At 38.4% G+C, this 26,527-nt stretch overlaps 1 protein-coding gene across 3 annotated transcripts in view; it reads left to right on the top strand.

Annotated features, from left to right (window-relative positions):
• Positions 1-26,527, top strand: part of RSPO2 (R-spondin 2) — a 169,409-nt gene that overhangs the window by 100,889 nt on the left and 41,993 nt on the right. For 2 of the 3 annotated variants that reach the window (XM_032610186.1, XM_032610185.1), the window contains one exon: positions 1,375-1,563. In XM_032610186.1, the coding sequence (XP_032466077.1) occupies positions 1,375-1,563 (189 nt within the window). The remainder of the gene's footprint in view (positions 1-1,374; positions 1,564-26,527) is intronic. The other variant, XM_032610187.1, reaches the window with a different exon arrangement.

Here is a 26,527-nt window from a genome sequence, read left to right as displayed (position 1 = left end):
CACTGATTAAAAGGTAAAGATCTGTCAGTACCTACGTTTTGAGAAATGCCTCAATCTAATCTTAGGTGTGATGGCATCTTCACCACTCCCACCTCCGCCATGCCTGAATTTTATTTGACATGTTATACATCTGATATGGTGTACAACAGAGCAGTGTATTCTAAATGAGGCTTTCCATCTCTTTAAAATGGAGACTTGAGAACGTTTTCCCTGTAGAAATTTTGAAGTAGTCTGTAATTATGTATTCGGAAGCTTGCAGAGAACACATTTAAATGAGAGGTTTTTGAAGAAATGTGTACATATATTCCTGTATACGTGTGAGTTAATACAGGCAACACCTTAATGCAAAATAAGAAAGTCACTAGAAGAGCATATTCAAAACGTTGAATTCGCTTTTGAGAGGCAAAACCCACACCTATTACAAATGTTCAGTGGAAATGCTTGTGAAACCCTTGACTATTAACAAATTAACCACAGAGTCCTATGCATTCCCCTAAATAAAAATCTTAAGTAGCTTTGAAAAATCGAAGAGTTCCCATGACGCCTGCTGAGATCTGGAATGTGGAAATACTAATGGTGTGTGGACTCTAGGCCTGAGTCCTCATCTGCTAGTGTGATGGGGTTTTTAACGGTGAATTTGATGAGGAGGTTTAACTTTGCATATTTTAATGCTTTTATCTCCTCCCCCTTCCTCTCATCGCAGGGTATTGGAGAATAACCTACTTTTCCACTATATGAACTTACAAAAGGGGATGCTAAAAGCTTACCTATCTAGGCAAAACATACATTTTCAAATATCTGACCTTATTTGTTTACGTTTCAAACTATGGTAATGTACCGTATCAATTTAGGGAGTAAGAGATATATACTGCAGTGCAAGACGCCTTTTAAAAGAATTGAGACAATCAGAAAATGCGCAACACTCACTATCCTTTTCATCATACACTTACTTCCAAAATAAAACTAACACACTTGTGAATTTCAGGGGGGGGGCATGCAGAATTAACCTGCAAAATTTTGTGTCCTGTCCTGGTATGAAAAGAGTTATCTTTTACTGTAGGTTTCAGCTGTTGAACCTTTTAAAGATCATATATTTCAATGTCTTTAGAATGGACCAGTAGCATCCCTTCAAAAAATGAACTAAGACAAATAGTAATTTTTAAAGTACTTACGTGGCAGTTATTTACTTTTATCTGTAACTTCCTAATTCAAAGAGTTAAAGTTCCTGAAAGGTGTGTACAGGTCTTGTGGGCTGTACAACTTAATTTTTGGTATCTGAAGGTGGGGGAGTTAGAGAAACACTGCTATGTAAATTTGGTGATGGTGGAGAAATGTCTACCAAATTGTCATCTGTGTTTGTTTTCTCTCTATTAGAAGGATGTGAGGTTGGCCATTGGAGTGAGTGGGGAACTTGTAGCAGAAATAATCGCACATGTGGATTTAAGTGGGGTCTGGAAACCAGAACACGGCAAATTGTTAAAAAGCCAGCAAAAGACACGATACCATGTCCAACGATCGCTGAATCCAGGAGATGTAAGATGGCCGTGAGGCATTGTCCAGGAGGTGAGTTCAGATAATCCCTATTGTGGGCTGTGTGCTTTCTGAATTCTCCTCTTGTCTAATCACCCTTGCTCCCAAAAAAGTATTTATCTATGAGGGAAACCTGATAATAACATTGGTGTGAATATTCCACGTCACACTTCCTTAGAGACGAATGCTTAAATTGTGAAGAATGTAAAGTGAATATTTAATTTCATGGTACCTTGAAAATAATTTAGAAGACTACATTACAAATGAGCTTTTAAAATGAGATTTCTAAAAGTGTGTGTGTGTGTGTGAGTGTGTGTGTGTGTGTGCACGCGCGCGCTGCTTTTTTACTTTTTCTTTTTTTTTGCTAATGTACCATAAAAGCCAGTTCTTATGAAATCAGGCCTTTGCTCTAAGAGAAGTAGCCAACTTTCAGCTGAGAACAGTTTAGATTAGAAAGGTTTATGGAATCTGTAAAATCATCTGTATCATTACTAGTTGAAGATGACAACTTAAAATAAACTTGCCCAAACACTGGGAGGAATAAACATTGTCTTAATGTTACCACAATTAGCCGGTTCTCTTTGTTTTGATAATAATTTGTGGAAAACAGCTACTGGTATGTGTATGTTTATTTGTGTCTTTGTAGTAATTGTGCTGATTTGTAGTAATTATTCTGTAATAACAGGATTAGGCCCACTTACAAATTAGGAGAAGTGTACATAGCTCAGGTGCTGGCTGGAGCCGAGTCCGTATGTTGAAATGCAGTTCTTAGCGCTGGTGCTGTGCTTCTGAAAGCATAATCTCTTGTTACTATTTATTTTATCACTAGCGGATGCCGCATTGCCAAAGATGAAGTTAGGATTTTTCTAGTGCACAAAGTAGGAAAGCAAAAAAGAAAGTTGTGTTTAGAAAATTGCCCTGTGAAACAGTCAAAACTTCTGTTTGCTTTCGTTCTTCCTGTTGGGCATAGCTTTTCAGCTTCGTGGCTATAGCCCAGAGAGGGAATATATATCTGCTTAGGATGGATTTATATCCATATTATGCTGCCTCATAGAGAATGTCTATGATCCATGGAGGAAGACAAAACTTAAGACTTGAAGACTCCAGTCGGCCTTTGAGAACTATTAGATCCAGATTCAGAAGCTACTATTAGGAAGGCAGCTTTTCCTCTTGAATTAGTTTTGCTTTTCTTTGCTGAGTCTTTGAAACAAAGTTTTTTTGGGTCTGCTTTTCACTAACAAGGATAGTTTTGTTCAGTTAAACTGGGTATTTTTCAGTCAAAATATAAGAAAATATTTTCTTACAAAACTAATAAGCCACTTCTTGGATAGCTGAGAGCACTTAACCTGCAACCTTGTACCTAAAAACAAACCTGATGTATTCAGGTATTGGAAATAAAGACTTTCTTTGTTGTATATTGTTTATATAACTACCCCCCCCATTCCTCTTCCAGCAATGTGGTCCCCCAATTGTGGTTTACGTTAATAGCAAAAGTTAACCTGAAAATGCTCCTATAACAAACATGCTTATGTGTAACAAGAGCCAGCACGTTCCCCTCCCCTCTGAAACTATTTTGACTTAGCCCCAGCCTTGCTTGAGAATTTTGTAGGTAACAGCTAAATTTTTAACCTGTAATGTTTATTGCATTTTTTTATGCTTCAAGCAACAGTGCATTGTCTCAAGAGATATAACCTGACACTGTCAACAATTAAAATTATGTCAAAACAAATGTTTATGTATCATCTGTTAATATTCTCTTTTTGAGAAGTGAACCAGCAATGAACTCTTATTTAATTTACATTTAGGTTTTACCAGATATTATTTATTAGGATAGACATTAGGAGAGACCAGCTATTGCTCTAATCCCTGTGTCTACATATTCAGTTTAATAAATTCAATTTTTAAATAAACTTTAAAGTTAGTAGATTTAAAAAATTATATTGGAATTTGTTTTATGTTTTTAAAAAAGGGAACTAACATAGGATTGTTGATAGAAATGGAAAATGACTCTGCAGTAAAACAACTTCAATTTACAAATGTAGGAAATGAAAACTAGAAAGTTAATTTTGGAAATTGAGCACCAATTGATAAAAATTGGCATAACTTCCAGTGGAGTATCCCACCTTGCCTCAGGTGAGAGAGGAAAAAGTTCCTTTCTCCAATAGGTCACGGGGATTAATGGAAGAATAGAGAAGAAAACCACTTTATCCCATTTTACATCTTGACTTGATTTCGGTGATCTGCTTTGACAAACCATGCAAAAATGTAAGTCGTAATCAGGTTGGGAATACAGGCATTTTTCAGATCTTTTCAACATATGTATGGATTTTTCTCCTGTTGGAGCCAATCTTAACCTGATTGCACACAAACGCAGCCTTAGCCTCCTTCACACTGGAGCATGGGCACATTAAAATCAGCTGCTTTTCATTACTGGAAGCCATAAGTTAGAGGTCAGCGAAATGGAGTAGTCCTAAGTATATAAGATATTACACTGAAAACTATTAGAAATGAGACAATAAATGGCTGTAAGATTTAAAAACAACAGCGTAATGCTTTTGCCTATTTTCCCTTAATTATTGTATGCTTATTTGCTTTTAAACAGTGAAAGAATATTTGGAAATGTCTTAAGTCACGGATTGATGTATGACTTGAAGTTACTGTTCATTTCCAAACTTTTCTTGATTAGTTATCTTTTCTTTCATTTCTGATGACATAATCTGTGGAGTACCTTGGGCTTTTCTGACTCTCACTCTTCAGGGTTCCGGTCTGGTGATCAGGAGATCTGGGTCTCTGCACCATGTCAACTCATTAATTCTGTGACCCTTGGCAAGTCACTTAACCTCTCTTGGCCTCTATTTCCTCATTTTAAATTGAGGGTATTGAGGTAGGCAATCTCTAAGATCCAGTCCAGTCCTAAAATCCAATGACTCTACGACTAATTGCCAAAAGATATGGGTAGGTTTTGTGGCTGCCATGTGAAGGGTAAGGAAGAGAACGGTAAGCCCAAGAGCATTGTTTTACGACCAAGAACTGACCACTTTTCCAGTAGCTGTACTGTGTATTTGCCAAGCCTTCTACATCTGGCAGCTTTCATCCTCTTCCTTCCTCCTCCTTCCTTTTCACAGACAGTGAACCCTCAAAGACTGTCCAAGACTCTTGTAAAGTCTGCATATGACCTATGCTTTAGCTACCAAGATAGCAGGAGGATGGAGGAAGAAAGAGGAGGGGATCGTAAAAGACGATGGGAAAGAGGGAAAGACTGACAATGAGTTAGAGGAGAAACAATTGAACAATGAGTGTAGGAAACAAGGGGAAAAAGAACAGACTACTAAAAATGAAGACTGTACTCAGAGCAGATGTAACTGTCTTCACTCCCCTCCCTCCCACCCTGAGCACACTAATAGAATTCATCCTGTTGGGACCAAGTTATTCTATTAATATATAACCTGCAGCTTTATTATGACTTAAAGAAAATTTTTTTTTTGGCCACACCACGCGGCTTGCAGGATCTTAGTTCCAAGACCAGGGATTGAACCTGCACCCTTTCAGCAGTGAAAGTGCGGAGTCCCTACCGCTGGACTACCAGGGAATTCCCTAACTTGCAGTTTTAAATGGAAGGACTTTCAAGTGTGGACTATGTTGTACATTAGACAATATATTAATAGAAAAATATAAACATGCTATGATGAAATTTAAATGACAAATGGAAGAACAAAATCATGGTGGCTGCGGTACAAAGTTGGAAAACGTTCACGTACAGGGAGCGGGGGTTGGTGGGAATGTCATTTGGAGGTGACAGTAGTCTTTCACAGGATTGGCCAACACCACCTCAACCTGAAATCTTCTGTCGCATGTGTAAAGTCCCACGATAACTAATTTTAATTTATTCATCAGGTGTTTATTGAGCTGTGCTGTGTACCAGTCATTGGTCTAGGCATGGTATTGCTCAAAGTTCTTAACGCTGTTTTTTCTAGTGGGATCATGGCAATAAAAAAGTGGGTGAGTGCATAATTTCATGTGGAGATGGGAGCTATGTGAAGAAAAATAAAGCGGGGTAAGGAGCTAGTGAAAATTTGGATTGGGAGTGTATTATGTAGGGTGTTCAGGGAGATTGAGGGAGTGACATTTGATCAGAGATCTGAATGAAGGAGATCTTTTGAAGACCTAGGGGAAAGATTTTTTAGCTCTTGACTCAATAGCTATGTTTTCTGAACATCATTGATTCTCCCATTACATACTAGGGAAGAGGAAGGAACTGAGATCCAGGAGGCTCTGCCTGGTCCATGGAGATGTAGCAAGTTATTAATGGTAAAGCCAAGAGTAGGACCAACGTCTTGCCCAGAAAACTCAAGTTTTCCTGTACCTTTTCCTTGTTCCTTATCATAAAATTCAAAGATAAAAGCTATGGTTGTCCAACATCGAAGAAGCTGACTTTCAATGGTCTCTCCCTCCACCCCAATGCATCATTTTACTTTGTTTTACAAATGTTTTTTAAAAACATGACACTCTGCAATCACCACCCCCTCCCAATGTCCTCCCACTTGAAACAGCTGGTGAAACATACCCCAACGGTCATTTCATAAGCGCCGCAGTGTTGAGCCCGCTGGCTTTGTGTTGCTTCAGCCATTCCTACTAAGGCCATCTTCTTCTGCAATTTTAGTATCTTTGGTCCTCAATTTGTTGTGGGCAAAGAAATGTGATTTCAAGATTATTCTTTGCATCTGCAGTCTTTCATGGTGGCCCTCCCCCTGAGGCTGTCTTGGTGGAGCCACACCCAACACTCCTCTCTGCCCCCTGGCTCCCTGGCTGTCCAGGAGCCTTGGGGCTCTGAGCCCCTCCCTCACATTTAGTAGCTCTGTGTCTGGAATGCCCTTTCTCTTTCTGACCCATCTAAGCAATCAGACAGCTAAAGTACTTTAGGTGATGCTTTGACAGATGGTCAGATAGCTTTCTGTCTGTTTTGCTCGTGGCTGCCTCAACTCACAATACTTCAGGTGTTAGTAATAATACGGTGCAATTCTTTAAGCCCTCGTATTTTCGTAGTATTTTCTCGGGATTGTGCTACAATTTAAATATAAAAACTGCCCTTACCTACGATTTCAACTTGAAAACAACTCACTCCTCTTATTTGACATTACTTGACCAGCACCTACTTTTTTTTTTTAAGTGGCTTTTAACTTGGTAGGATACAAAAGAAAATACTATTTAGCAACTTAGAACCAGAATCTCTGCAAGCATCTACTTTTCAAAAGGCAATAGTGATAAGACCTCTCCAGTTTTTGTTTTCTGTATATAAACTGACAGCAACATGTGGATTAGGTATTAGATACTACAACTAAAGATGGTTGTAGATTGTGATGGATTAAACCAAGAGCAGGAAATAAGCACATTTTCAGTAGGATAGGGTCAAGAAAATATGCTTTAGACATATGTTCTTTATTTCTCTACATTTTGTTTACATTTGAGTTGCAATTTATGTGGTCTGTTTTATACATGCCAACCTCAAGAGTAGTTTGGAAGAGAGAGGATAAGAGAAAAACCTCTTTTCTTTTGAAACTTTCAGAGTTGTCAGGAATGTAGATATTGAAATTTTTATATGAATAAGAGAGCATCTAAAAAAGGGGAATTCTTGTTGCCTCTTTGCTATGCTAAATATTTTGTTTCCTTTAAAATCAGTGATTTGTGTTAGTCACTATAAATTAAGCAAATTGTACTATTTCCCAGGTACTCTGGACACACGGCAGTGAATGGTAATGTTTATTTTATAGTGATTATAAACTGGGACAGTCATTCATAAGCAGCCACATCTCAAATGTAAATGTATGATTATCTTATAAAACTGAGGTTTAACAAAGATCCACCTGCTCCCAAACATTTCTCTCAGTAGCTAAAGTATCTGAAATTCCTGCCTCATCTGTCTTAACGATGAGCCTTTAGGCAGTGTCTTGGGACGTATCCCCTCCCTTGCGGCTCCGCCCACAACTACTTTTTTTATTATTTTTTTTGCGGTATGCGGGCCTCTCACCGCTGTGGCCCCTCCCACCGCGGAGCACAGGCTCCGGACGAGCAGGCCCAGCGGCCATGGCTCACGGGCCCAGCCGCTCCGCGGCACGTGGGATCCTCCCGGACCGGGGCACGAACCCGTGTCCCCTGCATTGGCAGGCAGACTCTCAACCACTGCGCCACCAGGGAAGCCCACTTTTTAAATTTTATTTATTTATTTTTTTACTTCTTTCTGGGAAAGTGGGTAGGGGATAACTATGTGGGCACCTGGTGGTGGTGGTATTTTTTGTTTGTGTTTCTGTATTTTTTTTTAGCAATGATTTCTTTCAGATTTTCTGATTCTCACATTTCAGAGGGTAAGGGTCTGAGGAAATTGAGGAGCAGAAAAGTGGGCCCCGATGTGCTGTGCATGGGAGCTCATGGAAAGTCCAGAGAGGGCAAGATGAAGTGCAATCTTGGACTTGGACGTAGAAATCCAAGGGTGTGCCAAGCACCCATCACGTGGAGGCTGACGGAGGGCATATAAGACAACCTCTTCTCCAGTTGCATTTTGAGCCTGTCCTGGTGCCAGACTTGCTTGTCGGAGGGGCCAGGGAGTGAGTGAGCGAACCCACACCTCTGTGCCAGTCTCTACAGCTTCCCATCTGGAATCTCTACTTAGCCCCACTTAATTATAGTCTGGAGCAACATGTACTAGTCTCTTTTATGGGTACTTGTAAAAAGGATTTCTAAACTACATATGCTACCGAAGGCCCGACAGTCTATGTGTAACCAGGCAAGGACAGGAAAATTCCAAACGAGCCTTTCTTTTATGAATTCTACCCAGCAGTACGCTACTCTGATCTTAATGTAAAATATATAAAACAATTTTTACAACACTCTAAAATAAAAACAACTTTAATAGGACACACATGGTGTCAGTGGTAGATTTTTTTTCCCCCCCTCTTACAGGGGACTTTTTTTTCCTTATGAGATAAGACAGTCTCAAGTATAAACCCCTAATGATTTCTTGGAACAACTTATTTTCCTCATCAGACACCTCTCTGGGATTTTTAAACGGTGTTGATAAAAAGAGCGCAGGCTGTTTGCTCATTGAGATTTCCTGTAAATGCTTCTCCAGCTACTGGATTGACCTAGACTTGGACTTGTGGATATCCTCCAGGATTAGGAGGCAGAAAGAAAACATTTTCGTGGAAATAATGACAGAGTTCTACTCAAATCCCAGAGCGATTCATGTTGTCATCGTACAGAAGTGGTTAAGACGACAAAATTACTTTGTGCAGCACAGAGGGGCAAAAGGTTCAGGTAGCAAACTTTATTACAATTTAAACTAAAAATGTAAGGGCAGTAGATTTTGCTTTACAATTGACTCTTTATATAATACTTGGGCCTAATATCCTGTGTGTCAGCATTATTTTCTTGTATTTGAGGACTTTGGAAATGAGGAGTAAAATACTTGAACTTGCATAGTCAAGAGACATTTAATAATTGGTATTATACCCTTATAGACTGCCTGTTACTCAAACGATTTAATGATAACTTAATGTAAAAAGTATTTGATAACATGCTAAAACAAAACAAAGCCAAACAAATTTTAAAAGATCAGAACTAGGGAAAACTTAGACTAGGAACTCAGGATTGACAAGGAAAATAGACCATATGAGTATGTGTTGGTTGAAATAATTGGGCCAAAAATTTGGCCTTGGGTTTCCTACCAGGCAAAGGGAAAACATGGATATGATTCTACCTTAATTTAAAATAAATGATTACTTATAAAATACAGTATCAATTTAATAACAGCTTTTGGAGAGAAAATCACCATGTATACACACAGCACATATATACACATACATGTACACAAACATGAATAGATACACATGCACACATACATGTATGTATATATGGATGTATACCTACATATATATACATATACACACATATATACACGGCACACACATTTATATGAATACTTCAATTTCAGGCACATTAAAGTGTGCGCACCCTGTGGGACCTACATCGTAGAATTAAGGAAATTAATAATTCTCATAGTAAAGGGAATATTCTAGTTCCATAGGGAGATAAACACTAAACAGATTTCTCAAATGGGGCGTCACTTGTGGAGCATTGAGTAGTATGGTGGACAGTGTCTTCAACAACATCTGCACCACAAACATCTGCTCTACTTTCTATGTTTCTAGAAGGTAGAAGGCAGCTTGGGAGTGTTTATTCCTCAATAAAAGCTGAAGGTATAATAGTGAAATGTGAGTTATAGAGGAACAGGCATCATGGAATCAGGACTTTTTGGCTTACCAGTTATATTTGAATGCAATCATCCACTGGGTTCTTTCAGTGAATATTGAATCCGTTTAGAACTTCATGGTATCTAGAGAATCTAGAAAATGTGCATTTGTATGGAGGGTCAGTTACCCTTTGAGCTTGTCAGTAAGCCAGGTGTCTTTTCTACCTAGTAAGATGTTCTTAAGTAAGATCAGAAGTTGCATATTTAGATGGAGAGTTATTTCTGGTGACTATCTCCCGCCCCGCACTAACATTTTAAATAACCTTTTGTGATTTTTGTCTTTTCTCTAAGGCTGGACTTCAATTATTTTAACCTGTAAAGGCTATTTGATATGAGAGAACCATGTGGATTTTGAGTAAATGCTTACTGAGTTGAATTGACTTCATTAAAATATTTTACAAGCTGCCTTCTAATTCCTGTTTCGAATCTACTTCCCCAATATAATTCAGGTATTAAGCGATGGAGCTGAGCTTCGAATGCAATCTATGATTTTTCCATGGCCACATCTACAGGTTCAGCAAATCAATTATTTAAATCAGGTTTTAAAGAAATGGGCAAATTGGCAGTGGGGAGTGATAGAAACCAAAGTTTATAGTCTAGTTAGGGATGAAGAAAATGCACATTACAAAATAAAAGAAGAAGCAAAATAGAATTTGTAAATGTAAGTATCGTCTTAGGCCCTGAAATGATATGAGAAGTATCCTGTTTCAGCTGTTGTGGCTAGGGGATGCTTCCTGAAGAGCAAAACGTATTAGGAGAGGTGGGTGGAAAACACCTTGAAAAAAGGAGATGATTTGAGACAGAACCTTTGAGGGAAAAGATGTAGATGCCAAAGAGTACCTCTTGTGTCCAAGGGAGGATGAGCCCAAGAGCCTGGCTGGAACTCAGACTTTGAGAATGGCAGTCATAGCAGCTCACAGCAAAAATGTAAGTTGAAAACTGAGTGTGCGAAGCACCTCTATGGAAAGGACAGGATTTTGAATTTTACCTTGAACACAGTGGGGCATGGAAGTATTTTAGTGGAACACTGATTGAAGGTGGGAGTGACTGAGGGGTGTGTCAGTAAGATGTATGGAAGAAGGTAACTTGCATGTCCCCGATTTGGAGCAGAGCGTTAAGCAGAGCCTGAGTTGGGGAGAATTACCAGAGAATACTTCTGGGTTCTGATGTTTATGCATTTTTCTGTAATGCTTTGCTCTTCTAAAGAGTGCAGGATTTTGCCTTGACTTGCAGTCCACTGTGACACTTAAATCTTTTTCTGCCAACTTTCTAAGCCAAGCCATTCCCCAGTTTATATTAGTTCAGTTTATTTTTAAAAATCTAGACACATTTTTGCATTCACCCTAACTGAACTATATTTGCTTTCTAACTGCTGCTTCCATTTGCCATTACCAAGACCCTTGGATGTATTAGCCCCTATTTTCTAGCTTATGATGTTAACCTTTTAATGGGTTTCCTTTACCAGCTAGCTTGGAATACTCTGACAATTCAAAGTACAAAAATTAAATATTATTCAGGTCAAGGATAAAAATGATCCTACAGGACCCAATGTCAGTTGTATAACCTAAGATGTTTTTATCTAGCGTGTCGTTTACTAGCAGCTGCCTGGAACACTGGGTTGAGAAGGAGTCTGAGTTAAATGCTGGGTGCAGGAGAAAACGGTATAGTTATCAATTTGTGGTGTTTGTGGTGTGTGGTGGGAAACAATGTCTCATGTATTTGTTCGCCCTAATCCTTTAACCCTCCAAGCCCCCAAGACACACTTGGCTATCTTTGACAAATACTCATCAAGCTTCTGTGCTATACCTTTAGTGACAGTGAATGAGTGTATATTGGAAAAAACAGTGTGAAAAAATAGTGGAAAGAGTTATAAATTTGGTACATACTGGTCTCGATCACATATTGGTTGAATGGCATTGGTCAGATTACTTAATTTCCCAAAGTTTAGTCATTTATGAAGTGGGGATAATAATATGTCAGAGGATAAGTGTGAGGAGTAAATGAGCATGTATGCAAATAGGTGAATTTTGATTATTCTGCTACATTTTGTTGTAATTCCATTGTGAATTCTGCTATATTTTCCGTTCTTCCCATGGCTTACTCTTATCTCTTCATGCTCTCGTTCAGATGTGACTCATCTTCCATTTGGGCCCCAATCCCACAGTTCTGGCTGTTGATGGGCATCTTCCTTAGAGATCCTGTCAGCGTGTCAAACCAAGCGTAGCTGAAACATACCTCACTATCCTTTCAAGATCTTATTTTTCTGGGGATGGCTATCCTTTCCAAAGGCATCACTAGCCTCCCAGTTACCAAGGACCTCAATCCCACCTTTGAATCTCTTCCTTGCAGTCAGAGAGATTAGGTCTCAGATCTTTGCTCAACCACCTAAAAAGTACGCAAACTTGAGAAGTTTATTTAATCTCTCTAAGCTTCAGTGTCCATATTTGGAAGATAATAACAGACGCCTGCTTCATAGGATTGCCAAGAGGATTAAGAAACATCATTCATACCTTGCCTTGCGCAGAATCAAGGATCAGAAAATGTGGGTTGTTACTATTTTATCTTTTTAAAATAACTGCTCACCCAGTCCTGTTTCTCCACTGTTCATTCATTTTTATTTCTATTGTCTCTACTTGGCTTGAAGCCTTTTTATTCTCTTTACCGAGAAGATTGTAATAGCCTTTGGTAGGCAGAGGGTGTGTAGGTTAATTTGCATTCCAGCTAACAGATGTGTCAACGTATTCAAAGTTAAACTCATTTCAACTCATTTACAGTGTAATCTAGGCGGTAAAATTGAAACAGTGAGTTCTAGAAATGGCTTGGACAGCCACTGAGTATCCTGATTAGCGTAGGGGCTGGGACAGAGCAAGCCTCAAATATTGAACGGGATGAAGGTTGCAGTATGACTAGAAAAGGTTAATAGTGGCTGAAGAGGTGATGCATTCAGAGTATAGACCTGGAATCATGGGAGGATTTGACTAAGTGAAAATGAGTAGAGGGTGAAGGGAGAAGATCAAATGAGCAAAAACGTGAAAAAATGGGATGTATATATGCCGCCATATACGTAAACATGGAGAATCTACTTGATATGATGTATGTGTCAGGAAGCAAAAGGGGGGAAATTAGGGCAAAAGGAGTAGAAATAAAGAGAAGAAGTGAACTCAGCAGATACTTCAAAATTAATAGTTACTAAATTGAGCCTCATGGATCAACCAGTGCCAGAAAAATTTGAGACTGACTGAAGAATTGCCACGGGGAGGAGACAGTTTCTGCTCATTTATGATGATTCATTTGCAAACCTCTAGTTCAGGTATGTAGTTATTCAAGAAGCATGGGTCTAGCATATGGCACCTAGTTTATAACAAGTGAACTAGCTACCTACGTCATAAGAGTAATGAGCCTTAAGTTAGGAATGTGGTTACAGATGTACAACAGATACAGTAACGTGTGTTGCTTCACTGCGCCTAAAGACATTTTTGCTATGGGAATTCAATTTCTTAAACCCATATGTATCAGTCATTTAATCTTGAGGAGAGGGTGGGATCCATAAAAGGGAAGAAATCTCTAGATGTAGATCCAAGAGTGGTCAATCTAATTCTATTCAGGATGGTGTGTGGCTTGTTTCGTGGCTTGTGGGGAGGAGGCCCAGCAGGTAAGGATCTGGCCCCTCACCCTGGCTGAATGAGAGTAGCTTTCCTTTTTTCTTTTTTACGTTTTGGGGTTTATTTTTATTTTTTTTTATTTATTTATTTTTTGCGGTACGCGGGCCTCTCACTGTCGCGGCCTCTCCCGTTGCGGCCTCTCCCGTTGTGCAGCACAGGCTCCGGACGCACAGGCTCAGCGGCCATGGCTCACGGGCCCAGCCGCTCCGCGGCATGCGGGATCTTCCCGGACCGGGGCACGAACCCATCCCCTGCATCGGCAGGCGGACTCTCAACCACTGCGCCACCAGGGAAGCCCTATTTTTATTTTTAATATTTATTTAGGCTGCACCAGGTCTTAGTTGCATCATGTTAGCTCTTAGTTGTGGCATGCATGTGGGATCGAGTTCCCTGACCAGGGGTCGAACCCAGGCCCCTGCATTGGGAGTATGGAGTCTTAGCCACTGGACCACCAGGGAAGTCCCCGTTTTGTGGTTTCCGTAGGAGTTTTCCTTTGGGGAAAAAGGAGCATGTCTTTCTTTAAAACAAAACTTTAAGTTGCATTCATTTACATCCCTTCCTTTACATGTCATGAAGCTAAGGTGCAGAGAGGCTGAGTGAATTCCCCATGGTAATGATAGAAGATAAAGGCAAAGCTTGTTTCTTGCTTAGACATCAAACCTAGAGCTTTCTCCCATACAGCCTCTTTATTGTTCAACCTATAGTAATTTCTGGGAATCCTTCAGAGGTACTACAGCTAGGGTTTTCGTGTTCTTGTGTACATATTCTCTGTAGTGATTGGCCCTTTATTTTTGCAGTATTTTCTCTCCAAATAGTGGTATTAAACTTAGCTCAGACTGATTCAACAATGTATCTACTTTTCATGGTTGACTCTGCAAGATTCTATGATGAACCAATAAAAAACCCCAAATCCTCCCTTTAACTTGTTTACAGTTATTCATTTTGGTATACAAATTATGTACAGTTAAAATATGGTATAAGATGGACAAGCACATGATATGCTCTAAACACAACTTTGTTTCGTCTTGAGTTGCCTCTTTAACGTTTTTATTCAGTAGGTATTATCTTCCCTTGCTCCTAGAAGAAAATTCTGGCAGGTCTTACATCTTTTCTGCTCGCTTTTTGGTGAAACAGTCCTAGGGTCATTTTGTCATTGATAGCCTTAATTTAGTTATTAGAATGTCTAGTCCAAGATAATAACCCAAAACTAGAATCTTGAATTAGTAATAAGTCTTTGATTGTTATCTTGGACTTATACATAGAAAATGTACAACAGATTTTGACTGATATGAAGCATCTATTTTCAAAAATATCTACATATAGAAAAATCTACTTTCCAAACTATCTGTTGCTTGAAAATTCTAGAGGAAATAAACCTCTGATGAAATGAAAGGGTAAAAAGTAACTAGTGCTAATCCCTGGAAGATAGATATTGTGTCAACTCCCATTCCTTTCTTCCTCTCTTCTTTTCATCTTATGTCAAAACCTGTAGAAGGAAACCATATGCATGTCTTACATGTGTGCAAAGATTTCTTGTAGTATTCTTGTATTTTCATGTTGAGAGTGGTATTGCTAACTTGAGTAATTTAAAGTAATTTCTGCTTCAAATGTCAAGTGTTGTAGCATTTCAGACCTTCCTCTATTTGGTATGATTGTCAGCTCTAAGTGCACAGATTGACCTAATATGGTCATCAGATATGCTTTGAGTTGAGTTATTTTGCTAACTTCTGTAGCCCTGTTTGAAGCAGTGCACTGTGTTGCCGTTACCAGTTTACTTCTACTTTATCAGAAACATAAGACCTGTATATCCCAAGAACCACTATGTGAAATTTTCCACCAGGTGGATGACATGTGAGCATATCTAGTTGCAAAACTGTAACATTGGTAGTAGCATAATTTGAACCATTCCTTTTATAATAGCTTACATTTATTAAGAACTTGCTTAAAGGAGTTCAAATAAGGGAGGTGACCTCTTAAGCACCCGTATTTTAAAACTTTTCTTAACTGTACAGCCCTTAAGATGTTCATCTTTTATGCAACTTTAGTACTTGGTAACAAATGATTCCACAATCAGTATTATGCAATGAAAGCACAAGGAAAGATGATTGAAAATTCAAAATATGTGGTCATTTATTCTTGTACACACGCGTACGTGTGTGTGTGTGTGTGTGTGTGGCGGGGATGAGAACTAGTAGTTTCAGCACTGCATTTATGGAAGCGTTCAATGTTGTGCTCCACATTTTGTTTGACAGCTGTCACATTGTTTTCATTGTCTCTCCTTTTGTTTATTTCCCTGCTTCTTAAGCAGCCTGATGAAATCTCATCAGCTAGCTGGGATTGAATTTTGATGAGTGCCAAGTTGCTTTGATGAAATCTCGTGTAATTATCTTAAACTCAACTTTATTTGGCTTTCATGCTGGCATTTTCCGTACTGAGAAAATTAGTGCATTTGTCTGCTACTGGAGATAGAAGTCCAACAAGAAACAAAGATAGCTCAAATACAAAAACAAACACAAGTGAAGTTCATTTTATACCTCTGTTTCAGAACTAGCTGTCCACTCATTCAGACTTTTATGTTTTAGCATCTATTCCTTTTAGTAACGATAAAATCAGAATTAGCTATTAGCCAAAACTACTTCATCCATGAACTTAGAGAAATAATTTTCCTGTTGACCAAAAAAAAAGCTTTGGTGTCCCATTATGTGGATTTTCCTAAGGAGGACAAATTTTTTTTAGTATTTTAAATACAAGATGATATTTCATTTTGTCAACCAAGGAAACAATTGAGCTTTTAAATTGTACTTCCTAGTGATATTTTAGGCTACAAAGCCAGTGCTGTAAAGGATTAAAGAATTTTGGAGTCAGGGGCTTCCCTGGTGGTGCAGTGGTTAAGATTCCGCCTGCCAATGCAGGGACATGGGTTTGACCCGTGGTCCGGGAAGATCCGCATGCTGCAGAACTGCTAAGCCCATGCACCACAACTACTGAGCCTGTGCTCTAGAGCCTGTGCTCTGCAACAAGAGAAGCCACTACAGTGAGAAGCCCACACACCGCAACGAAGAGTAACCCCCGCTCACCACAACTAGAGAAAGCCCGTGCGCAGCAACGAAGACCCAATCCACCAAAAAAAAAAAAAAAAAAAAAAAAAGAATTTTGGAGTCAAAAGACTCCTAAATTTAAATCTTAATTTCTGATACTTATTATGCAGAGGAAATTAAACTTGCTGAACTCTTATATGATTAAATTAGGTAATACCATTGTTGTATCTCTTCAGAGATCATTATAATGCCAGAATTTCAAGAGGTGTGGGCTTTAGGTAATGGTGCTGCAATAGGGTTTTCAGAATGTTCACATAGTCTGAAATAGGACATTTAGCTGTTGGGCCAGTATATTTTCCCATCTTAACATAGGACGCCAGCAACCTTCTGCTGTCCCCGGGGCTTCTAAATCTAATGTGTGTTGGATGTGGAATTGGAAGAGACAGACTGCTTTTATTCAGTAACCATGGACAACCCAGCCACCCTCAAGGGTTCTTAAGGAGACTGGGGCTGCCTTTTGGACACTTGGAGATTATTTTTTACTTATCTCAGCTTTCTGGTTTGAGGTTGATTCCCTAAAGTTACCATAGAATTATTTATCTATCTATCTATCTATCTATTTATTTATGGCTGCGTCGGGTCTTCATTGCTGCGCGCGGGCTTTCTCTGGTTGCGGTGAGCAGGGGCTACTCTTCGTTGCGGTGCGTGGGCTTCTCATTGCAGTGGCTTCTCCTGTTGCAGAGCACGGGCTCTAGGTGCGTGGGCTTCAGTAGTTGTGGCACGTGGGCTCAGTAGTTGTGGCTCACTGGCTCTAGAGCACAGGCTCAGTAGTTGTGGCGCATGGGCTTAGTTGCTCTGCAGCATGTGGGATCTTCCCGGCCCCGGGCTTGAACCCATGTCCCCTGCATCGGCAGGTGGATTCTTAGCCACTGCACCACCAGGGAAGTCCTCCTATAGAATTTTGACCTGCAAAGTCTGGCACAGAACATCCCCACCCAAAATGCTCACTGATGGTGGCAATTTAATTGAAGACAGATAATTGGTGGCAGATAATTGAAGGCAGTTCTATAGCCCTGAAAGAAAGTTATATATATTACAATACATTTCTTCAGAATCATGTGTTTTTATGCCTTTGCATAACTAATTCAAATATATTTCCTTTTCCATGTTTTTTTTCCTGGGTCAGTTTTCAGTGGGCATAACCTACCCGAGTTATTAAACACTAACTATAAAGAGTTCATTTCTTAGTTTTACTACATTGTTTATAGAGTGTTCAATCAAGGACCACTTCAGAGTTACAGCATTACTGGGTTCTGCCAACTGTGAAACCAAGCTGCTTTCTATGTAAAAACAGAATGGTATCAGCAAAATGCCAACTCCTCACTGGTTAAGTTTACTCATGGTCTGACTGATGCCCATTCTGATGGAAATGAGTATTCATCAGAGTAGTATCTTATGGTGGTGTAAATTTCATTTCATTTAATATTTTAAGTAATCCATGAACTATCTGCAAGGGTTATCTTGATGGATTTTTCAGATATAGCCCCAAAACACAAAATTAAAAATGGTCTACATTAATTTATGTACAGTGTGAAGAAATTACCTCTACATAAATGACTTCAATGTATTCCATTATAGTGATTTTTTTTTGGCACTCACTTATTTGACTCTTGTAGCTCTTATTATCATCATCATAATCTGGACGAAGAATGTGTTGAGGCTTTTGTACACCCAAGTCCTAGACTTTCATGAAGTTTGATTTAGTGTAAAGCTACCATAGAAGATAATGTCTAGAATGAAGAATGTAAGAGAGTGAATTGTAACAGCTCTGTTCTTAGCCCCTCTTTTGGACTCTGACTGTGCTCTATGCCACAGCTCCAGATGGGTTGCAAATAGTTATTCTGGAGTCTGGATACAATTGCTGTCTTCTTGGTAAAGGGTTTCCTGATCAATAGACTTGAAAGAAATTAATAAAATATGCATTTTTCTGGTAAGATGCATGGCTTGTCATTATAATAGGTATTCTACAAACCATGAGCTGTGTTGATTCAAGATTTGAAAAGTTTAAAAGCTGCTACAGCTGAAATTAAAGCAAGAACCAAATGCTGAAAGCAGGAACAGGCACCATAGAAGAATGTTGATGCCAATTGCTTGAGGTTCATAAAGGAAGTATATTATACCTTTTATTAAAAAAAAAAACTTTATCAGAAGGGAGTTGTGATTGGTGTTTTCATCCATGGCTAAAACAGTTCAGTATACTTGATTCTTTTTCATCTATTTGTTAAAATTTTTCAAATTGCTTTTTCTATATAATGACTTTTCTTTCAAAATTGTGCTTATGTTCTTTATATTTCCAAGTTCTTTTAAAATTTATTTTTATTTTTTAAATTGTGGTAAAAGCAGTACATTTTTAAGGTGCACAAATCCTTTCTTCTTGGATATCCTGGCTCTCCATCACTTGCGAGGCCCAACTTCATGAAGGGGCTTGTTGAGGCAGATCTTAAATGGCTTTGGGCCAAGAGGCCATGAGCAAAACACCTACAGGCACATACTGGGAACTGAAGCATTTCTAAGAGAAACAGACCATCTGACTTTTTAATTAGAAAACTGTCTAAGTCTACACCTCAGTGTCATCTCTTGGGACTTCTAAACCAGAATCTAGGGTATCTTTACTAGTGTTTTTCTTTTATAAAACATGCAATAAAAATGTAGAACCATAGCCAGGGGAGAGATCAGGGGTAAGGGGGTGTGTCTCAAGGGATTGATAACAGGATTAAAACTTTATGGAAATCATTTGCATTTCTGGCTAGCATCTGTTATAAAACACACATACTTAACTTGGCTGGAGCTGTGAAACCTGGTGTTTTACATTTCAAGTTCCTTTTAGGCAAAATGCAACACTTGATCTTCTCAGCAGAAATGACCACCTCTGTGAAAATTTAAGAACTAGCCCTGAGCTCAGGAAAGAGTAGATCAGCATGAAAGGAAGTCCCCTCATGACAAAGCATTTTCTTTAGCCAGATAAGTGGCAAAAGGCAGGACTCCTTTCAAATTGTTTGGGTGAAATTGAAGATGATATTACAATAGCAAAATCAAAAGGGTCTAGGGGGCTACAAGCAACAACGTTGAGGAAGCTGTGTTCTGCTATGTTGGACTTCTGGGATGTCAATTTGGATCTGTTGGTATCAGAAATTTCCTTAAAGTTATCTCTGGTTCAAAGATGATACTAAGCACTTGTAGTTTTTTGGGTTTTGTTTGTTTGTTTTAGGAGAGATGCTATTTAGAGAAAAACACCTAAAATAGGCATTTTATTTGTAAAACAGCTGCAGAAAAATCAAGGATTGATTTTATTTTTTTATTACCAAGTTTGTAGCACACACTGGACTTCGAGATTGTGCATAGTTTTTTTTCTTATTATGTTAATAGGACGCAGGCAAAGTACTTGGCATTTAACTTACTTGCATCTTTTGTCTCATGTTTCTGTGTGGATCAGCCGGTGCTTCATGGGAGTCAGTAACACAAGGAAGAGTACAACAAACGTTTGAAATGTTACTTCTTTACTTTCAGCGTTTCAGGCTGTGCTCTTGCAAATGTTCTCCATTTTGTGTGGTTGAACAGCAAAACAGAGGCAAAGGCACAATAGAGACAGCTTTAATGCTAGTAATTTAATTAATTTAAATTGCTGTTCTATATAACCGTCCCATAATAACTTTTTAACCATCGTGCACTTTGGTCTAGTAACTTTCTCGGTACCCTTCTCCGTCACCTCATTCTCCCTGCTAAACAGTTTGCGAGGGATCAGCTGTACTACCAGGCCATCAAATGTATTCAATTTTGGAAGCAAACACTTCATGGTTGTTTAAAAATCCAAAGTATTCACATGGGGAAAGTGTGGGAGGTTTCAAGTTTCTGAAACGTTCTGCAGAAAATGAAGTGATAACAGTTCCTGCCGGTGGCCATATGACTCAATGATAACTGGAAGAAAAAAAAAGTTTGTTTAGGCTTGGCCAGAGTTAATAACAAGAGTTGTAATCTTATTTTTGCTCACAAACATGTTTCTTTTCTCCGTAATCCCTTTTCTCATCTTCTGGAGACACATCGATCTTTTCTGAGACCTGGCTTCACTCTTGGAAGGATGTGCAGTGTGTATTTTGTGCTGACTCAAGGCTTTGTTTTGATTCCTACCATTCATTAAAAACACAAACAGCAGAATCTCAAATCTCTTGCCACAGTACAATGTTAGCCTGTGTTACGTGGCAAAATGTGGGGAGCATTTGTGGCCGGCAGACAGGGGTAGGTGCTTAGAAGTTTTTCATTTCATGACTTATAGCCTCAGTTCATCAAAATGCTTTCCTATCAAAGATTGCAGGATACATTTGGCACCAACATGTGCTAACATGAGCTTTTGTTGTGTTTAAATTCCTTCTCAGCTTGGTTGGCCGGATCTTTATTTTATTTTGGTCCATTGGCACATCTGTCACCTGTCTCCTCAGAGATTATGTGCCTCTTGGGAGGGACTCCTTTTTCCTGAACCTATGCTTTGTGTTTAGCTTCCAAATACTTTTCACATTTCTAGGGCCACAATCAGGTGAGCTACCCAATTTTTAATCCATTTGGTTGATGGGCTGGGGAGTTATGGTCTGTTTTATTGTATTTATTTATTTTCACTAAGTGGGTGGGATATTACAGCTTTAATAAATGACCTTTTGTGCTGATAGTGTTGTGGGCAGAGAGACTGTGTATTTTGAAAAGAAAACCTTTTACTTCAATACGTTAAGTAATTCTGCAGGAATTCATAAATGAAGGGTTTAAGATAATGTTTTTTAAGGAGGGTTCTGGGAGCATTTGCCTAGGAAAATGGTGGGTAGTTGTAAACTGTCATGAGAATGAAATTATTTGAACGTTTCTGGGTTAATTTTAATTTCTTAATATTTTCAAGCTCTGATTTCATAAAGACTTTACTGTAAACAGAAGCAAAACATTGGATTTAATAAACATGCCAAGAAATGTAGCAAAACTAAAATTTCTATCTTTAGCAATAAAACTACTGAGTCTATTAAATGCTTTATCTCTTCTAACTTGAAATTTAAACCCTAAAGGACACTAAATGTTTATGAGACTGTCGCCCGACAAAGCACTACTAGATTGCAGTTTCAAGAATCCTATTGTGGACAGGTTCAGGATTTTAAGCAAACATACTATCAGCATTTATATACCTCATTCATTCATATTGCCTTTGTATGTGTGTATATACGACCAAGATGTATATGTTCTTAAGTGGTCTGCAGAAAATATGGAGGAGGAACTCTTCTTACTCTTCCTGTAACCCAGTTACTAAATGGCTTGGAGAGAAAACATTCCAGAAAAGTCATAATGTAGAATTGCAGGTTTACACATCCAGGGGTAAATATTCTGGAGTCTCACCTGTGAATTGTCTTAAGTTCCTTGATGACCTGGCATCTCTAGTTGATGCCAACCTGTTCAGCCTTGACATCACCATAATCTGGGACTCCACTGTGGGCCACCTGCTCTATCTGTTTCTATTTTTTGCAACCCTCGAATGATGAGAGGCAGAAGAACAAAGGAGTAAAGAGAGAAAAGGCTTTGCAGTTGGACAGTCCTGAGATTGTCTCCCCAGGACGGCCACTCATTAGCTACTTGCCCTTCAAGAGTCTCTGATACTCTTGTTCTTTTCTGTAAATTGGGGACAGATGATGGAATCTACCTTTCAGGCTTGTGAGGCTTAAGGGAGAACACACAGTGTCTGTACATAACTAGTATTTCCTGGGTGCTTACGGTTGTTTATTACTGTGGGTCTGTCAACTCCTCCAGCTGAGCTTGGATGGCTTGCTAGGATGCTAAAGAGCTTCAGCTTCCAGAAAGTAGTAATACTGTTCTAGACTCCTAGCTCCTTCTCTTAGACACATAAACCTAGGTCATTTATTCATGAGGTACTAAGGGCACCATTCTGCCATTGAGTAGAGTACTATTTTGTGGGCCTGGTGCATCAGTCCCATGCCTCTGTGTCTTCTGATTCTTCCCACCTGCTTGTGTTAGTCCCCAGTTGCCTGGGCAATTGTCTCTAATTCAGACCCGGTCATGGTTTCCCCAAACCTTGACCATCTTCCCACGGGGATAAGGATTTCTCCCAAATCCAGGACCCAGCAGAAAGCCATGAGATTGTAAAACTCAAAGATGAATATGTAGATTACATCCATTTTGAGCCTTATCTGATAATGGGTATCTTTTGTACCATTAATATATATTTTCTGAAATAAGTTTTAAAATTACTAGCTTATAGATTTATAGTAGTACCTAATTTTTGTGTATCTGGACATTTTTATACATATTAAAGTCTGATTATTGTGTAAAATATATGTTAAATTATATATATAATCATCTACCTATAAGTATAATCGTATGTAGATATATATATAATCATAGGAATAAGAAGATGCTTTGCATGTAAGAATCCTATGATTTTTTTTTTTAACCATACCTAAATTATAAAGTTGAGCACTTAAGATTTTCCTGCATTTGAGATTTGTTTTCTTTTGTCAGCAAGGCTCCTGAACAAAAAAATATCAGGATGGAAAAATCAGTATCACCCCTAGTCATAAGTATCAGCCAATCAACCATAAGCCGACATGGTTTATGTTTATGATGGAAAGGATTGTCACACCCACTACTCAGTCCCCAGTGTTTAGTAGTTCCTTGCATATAAGTAGGTAGTCAGTAAATAGCTGAATGAATGTAGATGTGTAAAAATGTTCTTCCTTTGTACTTTTTGCAAGTTTTAAATTTTGTGCAGATAACAATGTCTTAGTATTATATAACCAGGAAAAAACCTTGAAGTTATTTTACAAGAAAATATTTTTGTGATTATTATTATAAATGTTCCAATATTTTGAATTATTTTCTTAGAATAGATTGAGTAGTAGAATTACTGTGTAAAAGAACATCAATTTTTTGCCAACATTCATACTGCCAAATGCCTTTCCAAAGAGCTGTATTATTGCACTACCGGCCTAATAAGAGTATTAGCCTTGCCACACCTTGCCAGAACTACGTTTTACATTTTCAAACAATTTTACTATGTTTTTAAAAATATTTAATCTGTTTTCAATTATATTCATTTATTAATGAGGGGGCTCCCTCTTGCATTCCTTTGTTTACCAGTTGCATTTCCTCTTTTGTGGATTGTCTTCATAACCTTTGCCCATGATAGGCAAAGAGCATGTGCATTCCTTAAGAAGCTTAGAAAAAAAGAAGTATAAAAAATTATGTGGTAATTTTATTTTTTAAGATGAGGGGTCCAAGACTTCCACTATGGAAAAGAGTTTTGAAATTATCACAGCTGGATACTTATGAATAGATTGTCAGGTCCAAGTACAAGGTTTTTAACTTTTAGATGGATTGAAATGAGTACAAAGTTGCACAAAAATGCTGAATTTATAACCTTTTGTGTTGTACAATGATAGTTTTAGCTTCTGTTCTTGTCTTCTAAGCTTTCTAAGTCTTGAGTGGTGCCAGCTAAAACAAATAGAATTAAGGACATGTTAGCTTCTTTTTGAAAAATTGTTTTATGAAAATGAATTTTAAAATATTCCTTCGAGGTAAAACTTGGCAAATGTGCTCCCCCAGAAATCTGTTCATGGGTTTCAACATTTTTTAGAGTTGTTAATGTGGTAGAACTTAAAACATTTTTTTAAGATAAATATGTATCTTTTTATATAGGTGATAAATTTGAGACCAACATTTTTTATGAGCATTGAAGTAAATGAAAGAGAATGGATAATTTAAATACATGTATATTTCATATGAATAAATATGCAATCTCTTAACCAGTTTCTTTTCAAAAGTGGACTATTTTATGTGAGCTTAAGTTTATTTTTATAGCAGGCCTAACGTGTGTGGTTTTGTTTGTAATACTGGAAAAATTATGCCCTCTGATTTTTTTCATGTTGATAGTGACAATGTTCATTTAAACTCAGCATCAGATCAGAGAGGCGTATGTATGTATAAGTGGAGGTTGCATCATGGGCATTAGTCTTTCTGTGATTGCACGACACACACAGGCTCAGCAGGAGAGGTTGGAACTTAGCCTCTTCTTCTAGTGCTTCAGAATCCCCCAAACCTGAGTCAGTCTAAGGTTGAGGAAATCACAGACCGTGTGGACAGAACACTTCACAATCTTAGCAAATTCCTCAGCCCAGCTTGAAGATCCCATTACTTCTCTCTAAGCTCTTTCTCATTTGTCACAGAAGTTGTTCCTAATCTTGACTCTTCTCAGAGATGATGTCTTCTCCTTATGGCAGACAATTTTTTTAAAAATTTTATTTCATTTTTTATACAGCAGGTTCATATTAGTTATCTATTTTATACATATTAGTGTATATATGTCAATCCCAATCTCCCGATTCATCACACACACAACACACACACCCCGCCGCTTCCCCCCTTGGTGTCCATACGTTATGGCAGACAAACTATACTTCACCTTTCTTCCCATCTGTATATCTTCAAATACTGTACCTACTTAACTTGTATTTTCCCATGAAAGAGACAAACCTCTTTCTTTCCAGGCTACCCCAGTATTCCTGAATCTTAGCCCTTCTCCACAAGGATCTTATTTGTCTGTTATGTCCTTTTCTTTATTATATTTTCCCTCTCAGTGCCTTCATTACCGCAGCCCCTGACCTGACATTTCTACTTGGTTATCTCAAATGTACTTCAAATTTTAAAAATCTAAAATGACTTCTAATTCTCCTTTCAAACAGGCTCTTCCACCTACTATGCCCTATTTTAAAGGCTGGCATCACCTCCTTACTCATTTTGGCCTGAAAATCATCCTACTCCTCTATCATCCTTATTTTCCATATCCATTTGGTCACTTATTCCACTTGAGTCTACCACCTGAACAACTTCTCACTCCCCCTCTTTACCCAGTCCTACTCTTTCTTCACATTGCCCACCATGACTACTTTAGTGGCCTCTTGACTGGTCTTTATTTTTTCCCCTCAAAACTAATTGTAGAAGAATACCTGTTTAGTATGTGAAACTAGAATCTTTTTGTTTCATCCAGGTATTACCCTGAAACAAAGAAATATACATGTTTATGAAATATTGCTGAAATTTCTAGGTTAACTATTGTTTAGTGATAGTCTTTTTTTAAAACACATGTTGCGCTTGTTCTATTAGTGTCACCTCACTTTAAATTTTAGCCAACATCGGGGCTTCCCTGGTGGCGCAGTGGTTAAGAATCCGCCTCCCAATGCAGGGGACACAGGTTTGAGCCCTGGTCCGAGAAGATTCCACATGCCGTGGAGCAACTAAGCCCATACGCCCCAGCTACTGAGCCTGCTCTCTAGAGCCTGCAGGCCACAACTACTGAGCCCATGTGCCATAGCTACTGAAGCCCATGCACCTAGAGCCCATTCTCTGCAACGAGAGAAACCGCTGCAATGAGAAGCCTGCACACCGCAACAAAGAGTAACCCCCGCTCGCCACAGCTAGAGAAAGCCCATGTGCAGCAATGAAGACCCAGTGCAGCCAAAAATAATTAAATTAATTAATTAAAAAAAAATTTTAGCCAACATCTTGTTTCATATTAGTTGTTAGTTCCTAGTTTTGTGTAACTGGACTTCTGCAAATTTTATTTTTTTTTTTACTTTTCTATTTTTGGTACAATATTTGTTTCTGTAACTTGACACCAAAAATGATTCAATTAGTTTTGGGAGCGCCAAGCATCCAAACATAAGTTATGTGGAGTGATAACATTCATGTATTTTGACAGCATTTAAAGGGAAAATAAAGGAGGCTTGTGTCAAAAGTGTACTGCAGATCTCAAATTACCAAGGGCATTACTGGACTTTGGTTATCTTGGAGCCATAAGTATTGCAAAACTATGATTTGGAGGATATGTGAAGAATAAAGACCCACTTTATATTAACATTTCTTTTTACTATAAAGGAAATAGCATTAATTTGAAGAGA

The sequence above is a fragment of the Phocoena sinus genome, chromosome 17 (genome assembly GCF_008692025.1).
Source record: "Phocoena sinus isolate mPhoSin1 chromosome 17, mPhoSin1.pri, whole genome shotgun sequence".
Classification (NCBI taxonomy): domain Eukaryota; kingdom Metazoa; phylum Chordata; class Mammalia; order Artiodactyla; family Phocoenidae; genus Phocoena; species Phocoena sinus.
This window is presented reverse-complemented; position numbering and strand designations above follow the sequence as displayed.